Here is a 16099-nt window from a genome sequence, read left to right on the forward strand (position 1 = left end):
GAAGGCTGAGCTGGCTCACTGCTGGGAGTATGTGCTGGGAAGTGCTGTTTCCAATTAGCAGGACACTCCAGGGGGATGAGCGTGGTGAGCCAGGCCCTGGGAGCTGGAGAACCTCGGGGTCCCTGCCAGGGCCTTCAGGCTGCTCACAGCCATGGGGACTCATCCTGTCAGCACTGCAACCACAGCTGGGGCTGGCTGTGGTGGCCACGTCCCTGTCCCTGTCCTGTCCCCCACCCAAAGCTGGCAGGTTGTGCCCAGAGGGCCACACAACCCCTGAGCTCACTCTGCCCAGGTGAGCAGAGCAGGACGTGCCCAGGGCACCAGGCGTGTTTGTAACTGGGCCCTCCCGGGACCAGGCCGAGCTCCGTCCATCCCTGGACACAGACACTGCTCGTGGGAAGCCTTTCACACCCCACACCAGGGGCAGGACAGGTCCCCACCTCCTCAGGGTGAACAGGCCATCCCTTCCTCACTCCACGGACAGCACAGGAGGAAGGGAAGGATTCAGTTTTCCAAGCCTTCAGTGTCAAGCACACACCACTGCCACAGGCACCTTCTGACTCCCCCCTCGCTCACATCTGGGACAGAAACTCAGTTCCTGCACTTGGCTCCACAGAGAAGCTCAGGAAGGCACGAGCCCGCCCCACACAAACACACTCAGCCCTGGCTCCACCTCCCTGCCCATATCCTGCCCCACTCCACTGGCTTTTCCTGGGAATAAAGCTCACACTGGGTCAGAGTGAGCTGTTCCCCTGCAGAAGTGAATGTGGAGGGAAGAGAGGGATGCCCCACTACACTCAACCCTCCATCCCTCTGCACTGGCTGTTCCCAGTGCTACATGTTACTCCTTCTGACCCAAAGGAAGATTTCGTTAGGCAAAGAACACAACTCCACAGCTCTCACAAAGAGCCAGGATACCAGGATACAGGGATCCACACCCCAAACCAACAACGGCTCTGCTGGCCCACCTGCCAAATAAAGGCAGCTACTGCCCTACTGAAGAGCCAACCTCTGTCCCACAGAAATCCCCCACGTGGAATAAATTCTCTAACCTTCTCTCCAACCAAAAAGCCCTTTAAATCCAGGAGATCCAGTTCTTCTGTGGGAAACCTAAGCACAGTGACTCACTTGTAAGGATACTGCAGCCCTAGCTTTGAAATGCCCTGTTTATACAGCTGGGGACTGCAGCAAGACGTGTCTTACGTTCATCAAACACTCAAAATCTGTAGTGATTTACATGAACAGGGACAGCGTCAATAAGTTATGCCATGTACTCCCTTCCTTTTGTCCTTGGAACATCTCAGAAACCTGGAAAACAGGCTGTTACTGCATTCTCTGCACTGGAACAGGGAATGATGCAATTACAATTTTAGAAAACCATTTCTAAAGCACCTTTGATACACAGTGAAGGAGAAAATGGTCCTGGCAACACTAAAGGGAAAAAATGGACTAGGGCAGAGATTAGAAGGATGGTCCAGCACAAGTCAAAATGGGGAATAAAGGGATGTAACTGAAGCAACAGCAAATGTTTTATTCAGTCACAGCTCCAGTTGGAGCCTTTGGATTCTGGATATCAAAGCCTTGGGACCAGATTTTTAAAATGGGACTTGCTCGGATGAGAAACAGGATTAATTTGAAGCAGAACAAATCCATCCATCCAAGGGTTTGAACAGTCACTGTCCCAGCTCAAACCTGCCCACTGAACTGGGGGACAGCTGGGACCAAAAAAATCCTCTGCCTACGGAAAATCCCCCCGTGCTGCCTCTGCAGGCCGCGGGCCCAGGACCAGTGCTGGAATGAGTCACGTCCACTCGGCACCCTCAGTGCTCCACAACAGAACATCCCACACCAAACGGCAGGAGGAAAACAGCCTCACAAAACAATAAAGGGTTTGCTGTGATGGGAACACAACCAGGACACACTCCTGGCCCTTCCCTGTGCAGCACAGCAGTGCCACCCCCCAGACTCAGGCATGTATCCTTTGCACATCACCAATTAACTGCGGGTAAAAGCCAGGAGCCCAAGGCAGCAGGGAGAAACATCAACTGCTCCAAAGGGCTCCCGGAGCGAGGAGGAACAGAAATGAAACATGACAGCACAGTGACACCATGAGCCTGATCCTCTACCCCGAAGGAAAGCTTCCTGCAGGATGACTCTGCCTGTGGAAGCCCAGGCTGTGCCCCTGCCCGTGCCAGGGGCTCCAAGGCAGGCCCTTACCGGAGTTTCTGGATGTTGGAGGCGATCCCGGACAGCCGGTATATCCCATCCACAATGCCGTGCTTCTCGATGAACTCAGTGCAGCTCTTGAGGACCTGGGGCACTGAACAACAACAGCTGGGGTTAGTGAAGTCCTGGTTCAGGCTGTGCTCTTGGCAGGTGCCATAAACTACTCCCAGCTGGGCCATGGCTTCAGTTCCTCCTTAGGGGAGAAAGCCTGTAGGAAATTTAACTTCAGGAGTTGGTGTGGAAACTGGTCAGAGGTGCTCCTGCTTTAACAAGAGAATGCCAGGATATGGATCAGGTCAAAAAAGGCCAATTCTGGCCAAACAGAGACAGTACAGGTCCCATGACAACTTGCACAGGAACTGTGGTGTGAAATCCCATCCCAGAAGAGCCTTAAAATGGAATAAATGCTATCTTTCAAATCTAGATAGGATTAACCTATCCTGCTTGGTTTAAGGAAATACAAACATCAGGGAGATGCTACTTTTGGCAGCATGGCCAGGAGAGCTTTTATAACCGATAATTTCATCCCCAATAATTTCAGCTGGATGTGGAGAGCTCCACAGCATCCCACGCTCACAGAAAGTGCAGACAGAGCGGGGCATGACAGAATGGAAAAATCAGCCCAGGGGATATAATCAGGTGTCAAGTTAATATTGCAGCCGCTTCACCACCCCATTCCTTCCAGCTGGCTTCCCAGGCTCACGCACATCCAATGCCGGGGCCGCGCGTCCATCCCTGGAAGCTCAAAGAGGAGCGAATCCCTGGATTTACAAAAGGCCATAAAACTGCCCCCAACACAGAGAGAGCTCCTGTGAGCATCAGCAAATCTTCACAGAAAAAGCTGGGGTCCCTGTGGATCCCTCTGCCAGCCGCCCTTTTGCAGCAGCTCCTCTGCTGATCTCGGTTTGTTCTGTAGATGCCAGGTCTGGCCAATGTGCCATGTGACACAGATTCCGAGCAGCTCATGTGGCAAATCCCCTTACCCCACGCAGCAAACGCCATCTGGCAGGCACTGCTCCCAAGGGCTGCTGCACTTGGGTGCTCCATGCTCCCCCCAGCCTCCACAAGGCTGCTTTCCCAGCCTGCAGCAAACCCTCGCAGCTGGAGGAAAGGCTCCTTTCAGACGGCTCCCTGGAAATCAGCAGGTGTATCTCCCAGGATAAAGGCACGTCTGCTCTGCACTGGAGCACAGGACAGGGTGAAAGCTGTAAATCCTGCAGCGTGTCAATCGCAGGCTCAGCTGGAGCAGATTAAACCCTGCACCTGGAATGCCCCAAGGCACCAAGAGACAGCCAGAACCGAGCCAGCCAGGCTCCGGAGTTACATTCCCAGGGATGTACAGCAGCTCTCACCATTTTCCAGTCAGGGGCAGGCTTTGAGACAAGCAGAGCTGTTGTACATTAAGCAAAGAGCCTTGGAAACCCAGTGCTACTTTTCTGGGGAACGAAAACCGGTGGAGGTGAAGCCTCCTGCTACCTCGGCACTGGTGAGCTCCAAGGAGGACCACAGCTGATGGCTTCAGGAACCAACCAGACACTCTGAGCTGGGATAGGCAACAGGTTCTCACTGAACACACACCCAGAGCACGCTGGGGACACATCTATCAGTCACCCACAAGGACAGATTTGAGCAGAGCAGGTAGAACACGAGGCCCAGAATTCTCATAGTGTCTCAAAAACATTTCTGGAGGACAACACTTAAGCCTTTATGCAAAAAGATTCAACACCTCTTGAAAAAGAAAGTTTTTAAGGCTGGAAGTGGACAGGGAAGGAGTTCTATCCTACTCAAGCAGTGGCCAGAAAGGGCTGAAGTGTGCACTGTACTGCACTACAGCACTGGGACATGGGTGGGGCCCAGATGTGAACTGTGCAGGGCAGCAGAGGTGCAACAGCTCCATCCCGTGCAGCAAAGGACGAGGACAAGGCTCTGTGTGCTGACACAGCCGGTGGTGTTTGTCCCCTGTGGGAGAAGAGCACCCCAGGCTGCCAGACACACCCGAACCAGACCCTGTGGATGTCCATGCGCACCTGCCCCACCACCACCCCTACAATGGTCACAGATCTCACCAGTGACCTGCACAGGGCTAAGCCCCCAGCAGCAGCATTTCCTGCATGCAGGAGTCCCAGAGGATCGGGCAAAGGAGTTTTACCAAGTTTTAAAGTGTTGTGGCAACATCTGCTAATGCTGCAAATCCCAAAGACCTAAATGGTCCATCCTGCAGCCACAGGAGGGGGCCCCTGGAATCAGTAGAGCCCACTGAAATAAATAAATCAAGATGCAAATAAATCAAGAAGCAAACACATCAAGAGGCAGATAAATAAACAGCACCCTCCCTGTCTGCCCCATTCCCACCAGGAAACCTGGAGTGACAGTGGGGAGCAGGGCAGGGGAGCCGAGGGCTGCAGCACCAACGCTCTGCCTCAAGTTCTCTTTTGTCATGGAAGAGCCTGGGTACAGTGAGAATAATTAATACACCCTGAAAAGATCCCCCCAGGCTTGTTCCAGGCATTTCCTCGTCTGGTTACCAGGATGATCTGTTCTTTAAGCTAAATATACCATACCAGCACCAAGGATATTTTGGGGGAATTCTGCACGGTTGGAGAAGGAACCGAAATCCAAGGAGGGTTAAAATTGTACCTGAGGGCCCTTTGCTGAAGTGGTGACTTCACTTTTCAGTTTCTGAACGAAGATGACACCTGGCCATCGGGTGTGTGTTTAACCTCCCTCTGCCCTTTGAATCCCCAGCCTTTGGCTGAATACCCATTTTAGGGATGTACATCCACACATGGAGGGAACAGTGACTGTTCCCTCAGAAGGAAAAGGCAGGATGACAGGACGACAACCCAAGACTTAATTTTGCAAATGTCAAGTGTGCCCTGACCATCACCTAGAGCAGCTCCTGACACCACACTGTGACTCTGTCGGGTACCTGTGTCCATCTGCTGCAGAAATCCCTCCCCTGCAGGTGAACTTCTTGGTTCAGGAACTGATTTTGGCTTCTAGATCCCAAACCACAACCCAGGTTTGAACCAGACAGGTGATGCCTTAGGTTTTAATTTTCTTACTTTTCAAATCCTGCACTGCCCAGTGTGTAACTCTGGAGTTTCTTGGAGCCTGTTCACTTCTGCTCTCTCGTGCCAGGCAGACATAACAAAGCCTCTCTGGGCCTGCTCTCCAGGGACACCCAGGAGGCCCAAAATGTGTAAACCAAAGCCTCTAAAGGGGGGGAGGGGGGGCAAGCTTGGGGAAACGACATCATTAACTGAAGCTTTAATTGGAGAATTAACCCTGATATGCAAATGAACCAAACCTATAAAAGTGTGAAGAACTCGTGACCTGGGGTCCATGTGGGCAGTGGCCTCTGGCTCCCCAGGGGTATCTTTGAAGGCCTTTCAAATAAAAAACCTGCTTTGCTCCCTTACTCCTGTCGAGTCTCTGTTTTTAGGTGGCCTCAAGGCATCACAGGTACCTCAGCCTCATCCCAGCAGGGAACAGACACAGATTTCCTCTCGCAGGATGTAACAGCAGCAACACTAAAGTTCTGCTAATGGCAGTTAATTACTGTGGGTTCCTGCAATTACACCAGACTCGATGGCACACGTGGTTTGCATGAAGAGCCATAAAGGCCCACCTGGGCCAGCATGTGGCTCCTGGCAATGCCCAGGAGCTTTGGGAAAGGCAGGAGGAGGGAGCGAGTGAGCGAGCACAGGATGACACTCAGTGCGCTCCTGCAGCCCCATCCAGGGAACTGGGTCAGAGAATCTCTGAGCCCAGAACTGGGGCTGGGTCCTCCAGCCGAGCACACAGCCCTTTCCAGTGCCACATTCCCAGGCAAGTAACAAAAATCACTGATCCTAAGCTGGATTTTAGTCCTTTTCTGAGCTGTGGGGTCTTCAGCCAGTGAGTCCAGAAACCCTCCCTGCAGGAAGTCACTGCTTCAGCTGCAAGCAGCTCAGACCCTGCCAGGTGCTGCCTGGGAACAGCCAGCTCTGCAGTGGACACTCCTCCCATTCCAGAAACAATCACCTCTCCTCCTTCCCTCCGCTATCTCCAGTACCAGGTGGTTCCAGGAGATAAAGTGCAAAGGGCTGGAAATGTGGATGCCTCACCAAAGGGGACCCCAGCACATTTCATCATCACAGCAGCCAAAGGAATTCATTCAACTCCTTCCTGAGCATCTCTCAGCTGGTTTGAAAGGTTTATTGCATCTCCAAGGGCTCGTTAACTGCTTAATTCTCTGCCATCAAGAGGAAGCAGAAGTTTTATGGTTTTCATTCTGAAAAACATTTTGATTCATCCTCACATTTCCCTTCCTATCATCTTGTTGGGTGGGGTTTTTTTTTTAAATCTTTTGTAATGTTCCCTCCCTGGGCTTTGGGAGGCTTGCTTGTGTTGTGTTTTATTTTATTTTCTTAGCACATTACTGGAACCAGAAGTGTTTGTTCAGCCCAGGGCACGAGGCCTCCGACCAAGCCCCCCTCTGGCACTGGCGTTTTCCCAAAACACAGCAGTGGGGTGCAGGTCCCATGGGCCAGGCCCTGGGGATGGACAATGGCCCAGAGCACCTGAAATGCTGCTCCTCACTGAATTCCACACGTAGCAAACCCACAAGGGAGCTCAGCATCCAGGAACACCGACTGCCCTCAGCTCCACCTCAGCAGAGGTGACAAGCAGCACCCAGTGCCAGCAGCCTTGGGGAGCACACTGGGTATGGGGTCCTTCTGGGTAACAGAAGGTTAAAGGCTGTTCTGAGCCACCAGGGTAGAAACTGCAACAATCAGCCACCAGATAAAACGCAGGTGGAGGAGCTCACCCCTGGCATTCCAGGCTCCTTTGGGAACAGCTGGGAAGGACAGGCAGAGGCAGGGGAAAAGCACCCCAAGGACACCCAGCACAGCACAAACGGTGCCACTGCAGCAGCATGAGCCCCTTTCTTGGAATTCTGTGCCTGGCCCAGACTGACAACTTCCAGGCATCTGGAATTAGCCAATAAATCCCAAATCCCTTGCCATTAATGCAGGATTATGTAAAAACCTAACAAGGAATATCCTCTCTTGAAGAAAATACAGTTGTTTTTACTCCAGTAATTTCCTACTTTAACTCAATTTTAGAACCATTCAGGTTGGAAAAGACCTCTAAGATCATCAAGGCCATTTTCCAAAAAACTGTCCAAGTATTTCCTTAAAAAAAACCAAAACAGTAAAAACCCTGTAATATTTCAGCCTGTGACTTTCAAACTTCTCATTTTTGAAGCTCTTCCCTCCACCTTAGAGTGAAGGTTCCAAAAAGGTGTAAAGCAGCAGAGGAGAGAGGTTAAGGATTTTCTCTTTATTGTTCCCTGTCATACAGTATTGTACCTGCACGTGTCATTCCACAGGCGCCAGCCCCCTGCACATTCAGAAGAACATCAAACTCTAAAAGACTCTTTTCTCTGGACTTTTGTCTCATTCCTAAATCCCTGTCCTCATGTTCGAATCACCAAGAGAAATACAAGAGCAACCAGACAGACACCTTCTGTCCTTCAAGGTGCTCAAGGCCAGGTTGGACAGGGATTGGAGCACCCTGGTCTAGTGGAAGGTGTGGGGAAGGAAGGGGGTGGGACTGGGTGCAATTTGAGGTCCCTTCCAACCCAAACCAGCCTGGGATTCTGTGATTCTTCAATTCCCTGTCCCTCATTTCCAAGCCGTGAACCACATTTCAATTATCCACACTGGTGATGAGTGGTACAAAGTCCGAGCTGCCCCAGCTCCTGGTCACACACACACAGTTGTTATCTGGAGTGTGACTTTTGCACTTGGGAAGGTGCAACCACGGCAGAGTGGACCATAACCCCTGAGCTGGGTCCCTGATCCACGCAGCGCTCGCAGAGGGATCGGCACCGGACTCTGCTTCCTCAGCCTGGAATTGGCTTTTATGGCAGCTCAGCCAGGGCTGTGCAAAAGCAAAGTGCAAAGCTCAGGCCTGGGGAACATAAATCCCCCTGGGCTGCATCAGGCAGGGCAGGTCGATAGCCACGTCTGTCAGGTCCTGGCAGATCAGCAATGTTCCCGTGGCTGTGCCAGGACAGCCTGGAACCTGAGGGCTGCCAGGGGGCCCTCACTGCCCATTATCCATGATGGAGATGTTGTACAGCCAATCCCTAGCCCAGGCTGCACCCACCAGTTCCCAGGGTTTGGGTTTAATTGGTTTTAATGCAAAATGTCACAGAATCATTCAGGTTGGAAAAGCCTCTAAGATTGAGTCCAGCTGCTCTCCCAGCACTGCCATGGCTGAACCATATCCCCAAGTGCCACAACCCCACAGCTTTTAAATCCCTGGGCAGCCTGAGCAGTTCCAATGCTTGACAACCCCTTCAGTGAAGGAATTTCTCCTAATATCCAACAATACCTCAGATTTGGCCAATGTGCTGGACCCTACAATAAATTGAGAGGGGGGAAATGTTCTCCCCGTGCTAAGAGCAGCAGGGTAAGAGCACAAGCAATTCCTGTACTTGACTGTGACATTGTTCCTCATGTTTGTTCCCCCCACAGCTGTAGTGTTTCGAAATGCAAATTAATTTTCAACTCCCGGCTGTCCTCAGGGTCACTCAGGCACAAAGAATTCTCCCCTCGCAGCTGCAGACAGGGTGAGAGAGAAGGGGAGAGACAAACTGGGTCTTTTTTAACAGCAAAGGCTTGTGCTCCCCGCTCAGCAACCCCAGGGATGTCCCCCCAAACAAGGCATTCTCCACAGGGATCCCATGTACCCCTTTGTAATGCTGACCCCATACCCAATAATCTCGAGTTCCAGCAGGAGGGCAGATGGTGAAGCAATAACAGTGCCTATTGTGGTTGGAAATGTGCCCAAAATAGCTCAAAACTCTCGGCCTTTGAAAGTATCAAGTTGTGTCCAGTTAGTTTGTGCAGCAGGGAACACATCTGCAGCAAGGGGAGTTCTCTACTCATCTCCATTTTGGGTCAACTATTCCCTTTTTTTCCAGGCTGCTGGATCCACCTTTGATGCCACACGAGACACTCAATGCCACATCCAGGAGGACTTCAGGCACCTAAAACACTCCGGCTTGTCACAGTTCAACATCAGAAATGTTTGGATTTGGGAAACCCAACCAAGGAACACAATAAATACAGGGGGAACACACAGGGAAATTTACTTAATTCCCATACACATTCACAACTGGATGTCACATGCCAACCTGTGCTGGCACTTGGATAAATACTATTTGATATTTATATCCCACTCCTAATCTTCCAAGTACCTCCTGGGTATTAGGAATTTACCTTGTGGCACCTTGGGGGCAGGTACAGGTTATTAGTTTGATTGTACAAGCCTGGAGATGGAATGAGAGATAACAAACAAATTCCCCAAAGCCAAAAATTTCTGGTAGAGACAGCTCAGGGCCAGAACTCTGAGTGCAGCCATGGACATTGACTGCCCCAGTCCTCTGGAGATGGATTTTGAATTACTATATTGATTACTATAAATCAGGAAATACTGAAAGGAAACTGGTTTTGGCATGTTTGAGGCTGCCTGGTTTCAATATATTGCCAATTCAATTAAAAAAGGGACAGCAGGATGGAGGGAAGGGGATGGCTAAGATCACCTGGGAGCTCAGAGGTTGTGAAGCCACAACAGCTCCACAGAACTCCTGCCCCAGAACACCACTTTAAAACCTCTTTCCCCCCATTTACACCATGCGTGCACAGGGCTGTGCACAACAGGGACTCAGGTGCAAGTGACAATGCTGAGACAGGCCAGCATTCCTTCAGTGCATGACAGGAAACTGTTTATAGACACACAAACACCACCGAGGCAGGCAGAGCAGGAGGATTTCCAGTGGCCCCAGTTAGGTGGCCTTGTCAGGAAACAAAGATCCACCCCTGATTTGTGAGCTGCAGCTCTGTATATAAACAGCCAAGCCCAGATATCCAGGAGAGCATTACAGAAATTACTGGATGAGTAAGGATGCATTATTTTTCCTGCTGTGCCAATGGAGAAGTTAGGATCCCCATTTTAAAAAAACACCTGTAATAGGGTAGACAAGGTGAATCACCTCCAGACATCCCCACCTGCGTGGATTACAAGTGTAAAGGAGACAGGCCCTACTTTAAGGGACTTGCCAAAGTCACACAAGAAATGTCTCAGTAGAAAAGAGAACTGCAAACAAAAACTTTAGAACTCAGATTTGTGTCCTAATCACGAACTGCTTTAGGCATATAAATGCTTAAAAATAGAGCCAGAAGGAAAACTTGAACTGAACCTACTGGGAGGTTTGAAACTTTTCAGTTCACATCCAAACTTGTCAGCTTGGATACTCTGAAAATACCTCCTGAAAGCACAAAAAAGCCCCAAGGGTTCATTCCCAGAGTGAGCACATCTAACACAACCTCCAGCCTCATCCAGAGCCAACATTCCCTCACCCTGCTGGAACGGCCGTGGCCCACGTCACTGCTTTGAGGGAAATGTCACACGCACGTCACACACAACCAACACTTCAATAAACCTTTGTACAGGAACAAGTTGTTATTGCCTGAACAAACCCATTGATGTGGCTGCCAGCATTCAATAACAATTCCAAACATACCTGGGAATCACAGGCCAGGCTGCTGAGCTGCCACAGAACTCCATGGGAGCTGCAGGTAAAAACTGAGGATCTATTTCACGTGGAAGCTCTGCAAATGTTCCAAAGTCTCTCTGAAGAGAAAATCCTTAGAGCAAAGCCAGGCCATCACGAGCAGGGATTTCCCCATGGTCATCAGAACACTGAATCCCAGAAAGGTTCAGGTTGGAAGGGACCTTAAAGCTCCCTCAGTCCCATCCCTGCCACGGACAGGGACAGCAATAACAGGGAGTGGGAACTGGTTACATTTACCCTCTTGGGAGTTAAAAAAGCAAGAAAACTGGAATTACTTTATCTGTAAGACTCAGCTGTCCTGAACTCCCAATCAAAGCTTCCTTCAGGATGACAGAGATTCCAAGCCAGGCAGGCAGATTATAACGACAATTCTGAGCTGGTTGAAGGGGCTCCTCACATCAATACCAGGAGCCAAAGGGGTGACACAGACTGCCAAACCTGTGCTCAGGCTAAGGGCAACCAGGCTTTCTGAGATCCCAGCCAAGAGGCTGCGAAGACCCCATTCCTTGTGTTTGTGTTCTGGCAACAGCTCTCTCTATACCCAAATCTGCCATCAATTACCATCAGAGGCAAATACATCATCCAGCTGCAGGTAGGGGATGGCTCCAAGGGATGGATAACTACAGAGGACCCCAAACAAGCCGTGATGTCACCAGAAACCCTAGGGTGCTGCTACAGACCTTTCTGAAGAGCATCAGAACCAGCACAGGAGAATAAAAGCACCCCTGGCAAACCCTTGCTGCTCCTGCCCAGTACATAAAGGGATGCAGATGCCCTATCTGCTGTTTTCTGCTACTCTCTTCCATTTTTATTTTTTATTTAATTCTACCCACCTGTCCAAATTAATTCAGAATAAATGTGGCAAACTGGAAGAACAGGAAGGACACAGAGCAAGATCAGGCGTGTTAGTGAACTCTGTCTTTTGTAGGCATTTACATCTTCAGCAGCAAGCCAGTGCCTCTTCCTGCTGACCACACAGCGTGGGTATTTTATAAAAATATAAAAATTATGTATAGATCCTTCACTATGGGAAACTTGTCAATTAAAAATTCCATTTGTGAATATATCTTTTCCAGTGGTGGAAGCTGATGATGTATGAATGTGACAAAGGCATAAAGAGGTACAAAAAATGCCATTTGCCTTTAGCCTACAAAATCCTCTGTGGATCCAGCTGTTTGTATGATGGATTGTCTCTGGAGCTGAATCCTTGACACCACCTCACTGGGGGACCCCAGGGCTGGCCTGTGCTTCAGTCCAACTGCTAAGGGAGAAAGGGTCACTCTCAACAAGTGACAGGTGACAGGAACACTGCTGGCTTGGCAGAACAAATGGTGTCCCCATGCTCTGCAGCCCAAGCAAGCGCAGCACACGATGCCCAGCAGTGTTTGAATAAAATGTATATTGGAAAGTAACCCCTCAGTGCTGAAGCTCAGGAGTCCCCCACTCCCAGAACGGCAAAGTGAGCTTTTTCCTGGTGAGTGCTGACCCTTCCTGCTGGGTGCTGACCCACCCTGGCCTGCGCTGACCCATCCCACCACACGGAGCCCCAGCTCTGCCTGGGCTCTCCGTGGGCATTGTGGCTCCATCCAACCCCTTGTTGATCCATCAGCGCCTCAGGACCATGCCCAGCTCGCCGAGCCCTGCCTCTCCTGCAGCCCAGCACCACGCTCCCCCTCACTCCCACCCCAGGAGCCGTGGGGAGCTCCCTGGCCAAACATTCCGAGGCAGGATCCAGGGCACAGTGCAGCTGCTGCAATGCAGCACTCCACCAGCTCCCACACTTCACAAACGTCCTCTGCCAGCACAATCCTGCTAATTGGGGTCGGGCTAAATTTAAGTTCTATTTCGTTTCTTTCAAGAGAGAAAAACTTGGGGGAAAAAAAAAGAATCTCTGCCTACAAAGGGAATAAGAACAAGGTCCCTTCAGGAGTCAGGGACTGGGGTGGATGTGCTGTATCTCTCAGCTCCATGAAATTGTGACAGGACACAGGGGATGGCTGGAGCTGTGTCAGGACAGGTTTACACTGGTATCAGGGAAAGGTTCGTCCCCCAGAGGGTGCTGGGCACTGCCCAGGCTCCCCAGGGAATGGGCACGGCCCTGAGGCTGCCAGAGCTCCAGGAGCGTTTGGACAGCGCTGCCAGGGGTGCCCAGGGTGGGATTTTCGGGTGTCTGTGCAGGGCCAGGAGCTGGACCAGATGATCCTGGTGGTCTCTCCCAGTTCAGAATACCCTGTGAAGTTGTAAAAGAAACCAGCAAGGCAGGTGGCAACTGCACCAACCCAACTGGGAGCATTTCTAAGGGTGATGGAGAAACAGCAACTCCCTGCTGAGCCTGGTCTGCTGCCAAGAGACGCTTCCCTGGCAGGGAAGTATCCCAAGCCCAGCAGGAGCCAAGAGATGAGTAAGGCACTGGATGGGATGCAGACAGGACTCTTCAAGCAGGCTCCACGGGGTGTCTGGAGCTGACTGGAGAAATACTGTGCAAACCAACATACTTGAAGGGAGCATTACAACAGGCTCTGCCAACAGAGAAATCCAAAATCCCTCGTATCAAAACTGGTTTTACTCCTGCAGGTCCCAGCCCATCATTCAGTGCTGACATGTGACAAGAGAGAAGAAAAGGACACCCTGCTGAGACTTTCACTGGAAGCAACACACCCATGCATACCCAGCCCCATGCCCAGGAGTCACGTGGCTCCCAATTCCCTCTTTTCCAAGCAGCTTGGAGCACAGATGACTTTGAAAAATAATCCTGTGATGTGCCCATGACTCAGAACCTCACCAAAGAGACCGGACAGCAACGCTTCCTTCCCCTCACCTCCCAGGGCCTTTGGGGAAGGACTGCCTGGCACCTCGTGGAGGGGTAACTCCTACCCTGGAAGGGCTCCAGCACTGTTTGGCCAGCTCAGAGTGTCAGCACAAACCAAAGTGCAACTGAAAAGCAAACACACCAAACCCAACCCCCGGGACACTGCCCAGCACTCACCACAACCCCCCCCATGAATCACCAGGAACACAGGAGGGTTTTAGGGTGCACTGCTCATCCCTCACACTGTTACTGTAAACACTTGTTAAATCCTCACCTCCCTCCCTGCAGCTGCTCAGTGTTTCTGCTCAGACCCACACAGGACACTCAGGGAAATGACAAGCCACCTCCTCCCAGGGCAGCAGCACCACCAGCCTGTTCCTGCACTCCTCTGCCTTCCCCAGACACCGTTCCCTAGGGAGAAACCTGGGCACAGCCGTATCATATCCTGATCTATAGAGCTGCAGGTTCTGTCCCGCCAGCCTGGGAGGCTCCTTCCAGCAGGGAGAGCACAGCCTTGGCACAGGACCATCCCAAAAACTCAGATAACCACGACAAATGCTCTGCTAGACCAGGACTTGGCAAGTGCTGCACGTGGAGCTTTGCAGGATGGCATCCCAGGGCTCCTGCTCCCTAACAGCAAACCAGGGCACATTCCTGCATCACTTTCCTCCTGTGCATCCCATGGCAGATTTATCCTCCTTCCTACAGCAGCTCAGCAGACCCAGAGCGAGGGATTACTTGCTGAGCCCACAGAAAGACAAGGTACTGCAGTCAGTGAAACATCTCCTCTGTGTTTGTAAACCCCCTCTGGGTGCACAGCAAACACACTCTTCTCCTGGCTAAGCAATCTGAGCCAGCTGCCTCAGCGCAGGGTTTATTACAAAAATGTTACATTTACTGCAGTTTTTGTCCTTAGCCCTTTGATTCTCTCGTTCCACTTCCCACTCACTAAAACTAAGCCCAGTTTCAGAGACTCATAACTACAGAATTGGGGCTGCTCGTGTTGTTTCTAAGCAAATTCTTGAGAATTTGTCAGCTTCACAAAGCTTCTTAGCATAACTCCAGTTTGGTTCAATATTGCATTTTTGAGGTGCACATGATGCCTTGTCACTCACTGCAGTCACTGGGGACAGCGGCATTTACTCCTTCAGCCCTGATAAATATTTTTGGGGGTTGGACATTGACCCAACAAAACTAACATGAGCTTAAACAAATCAATGAATGTATTGGGTTCTTTTTGTTCTTCTGAACTCAGATGTTGCAGGCTGTGATCCCAAAGTGTCATCAGCAGGTGCCACACACACACTTCAGCCAGAGCGTGCTCTGAGCTCCTGGAAAAAGCACTTGATGTTCTGACTGTGAGAAGGAGCTTCTTTAATTCACCTCAGGCCCCTTTCAGTAGGCCAGCACTGCAAGAGGCTCCATGACTGAGCCACAGTAATGCTACAGGAGGAGGGAATCTTAAAATGCTGTGCATGCACAGAGCTCTACTCGCAGGGACCCAGAAACGTCTCCACAAGCCCCATTCTGGGGATTACGTCACTTGGAATACAGGTCAGGGAGCTGAATCACATGGAAAACAACAATCCTGCTGTGGGAAACGGAGCCATGCCCCTATGGGCAACACTCAAATTGGATCTGCTTCACTCCAGGGAGTTAGGAAAGGGTTATTAAATCAAGGGTGAAAGCAGCTGGTGACTCCTGAGCTGAGGGACCTCGTTAGCACAGCCCAGTCAGTGTCACCCCATTGTGTGGGGTAGTGGGGAGCGACCAGGAAAGGACAGAGCTCCCAGAGACTGTCAAACAAGAACCTCCAGTGGAGTTAAAGCAGTTTAGTTCAGCTCAGGATGTGTCTCTGAATGCTACATAAACCACCCCTTGAAGCCAGGGGAAGAAGTCAGCGCAGAGGGCAGGGAAAAGCTTTGGCCATCGCTGACATGTGCCTAACGAAAACAGCCAGGAGGAGGGCTGGGGATGAGAGGGAATTCTCTCCTTCCCATTCATGAGCTCACTCTGCTGGCACAGTTCCTGCCCTCCAAGGGTGCTCCCACAGCATGCACATAAAACCAGCTCCAGAGCCACCCGGTGTGTGAATTACCTACCCCTGATGCAGCTCCACATGGGTCACTGTCTGTTCCTGACTCCAAACCATCTCTGGTGCTTTTCAAGCCCCAATAAAGATCTCTACTGGTTCCAATTAGGCTAACGAGCCTTGCCACTGGCCTGATTTCATAAGGACAAGCACACATTCTGCACCAGCTGGTAGTGAACACTTTTCTGTCAGGTGAGGGAGTGCACATAGTGGTTACCAACCAACTCAGCTGGAAAAAGAACAAGAAATGGCTCCCTGCCCTTTGCCAGCCCTTTTTCTAAAGGCACTTGGATGAACAAGGAGTCTGAAGACTCACTGAAAACAACTTTAACAGAGAAAC

General features: G+C 51.0%; 1 protein-coding gene across 9 annotated transcripts in view; it reads right to left on the minus strand.

Moving 5' to 3' along the window:
• ARHGAP32 (Rho GTPase activating protein 32) overlaps window positions 1-16099 on the minus strand; it is a 237828-nt gene that overhangs the window by 20637 nt on the left and 201092 nt on the right. For all 9 annotated transcript variants that reach the window (XM_042034019.1, XM_042034020.1, XM_042034017.1 and 6 more), the window contains one exon: window positions 2218-2320. In XM_042034019.1, the coding sequence (XP_041889953.1) occupies window positions 2218-2320 (103 nt within the window). The remainder of the gene's footprint in view (window positions 1-2217; window positions 2321-16099) is intronic.

Source organism: Corvus kubaryi, unplaced genomic scaffold (genome assembly GCF_017639235.1).
Source record: "Corvus kubaryi isolate FWS band 111438036 unplaced genomic scaffold, C.kubaryi_AGA036_p1.0 37367, whole genome shotgun sequence".
In the NCBI taxonomy this organism is placed as follows: Eukaryota; Metazoa; Chordata; class Aves; order Passeriformes; family Corvidae; genus Corvus; species Corvus kubaryi.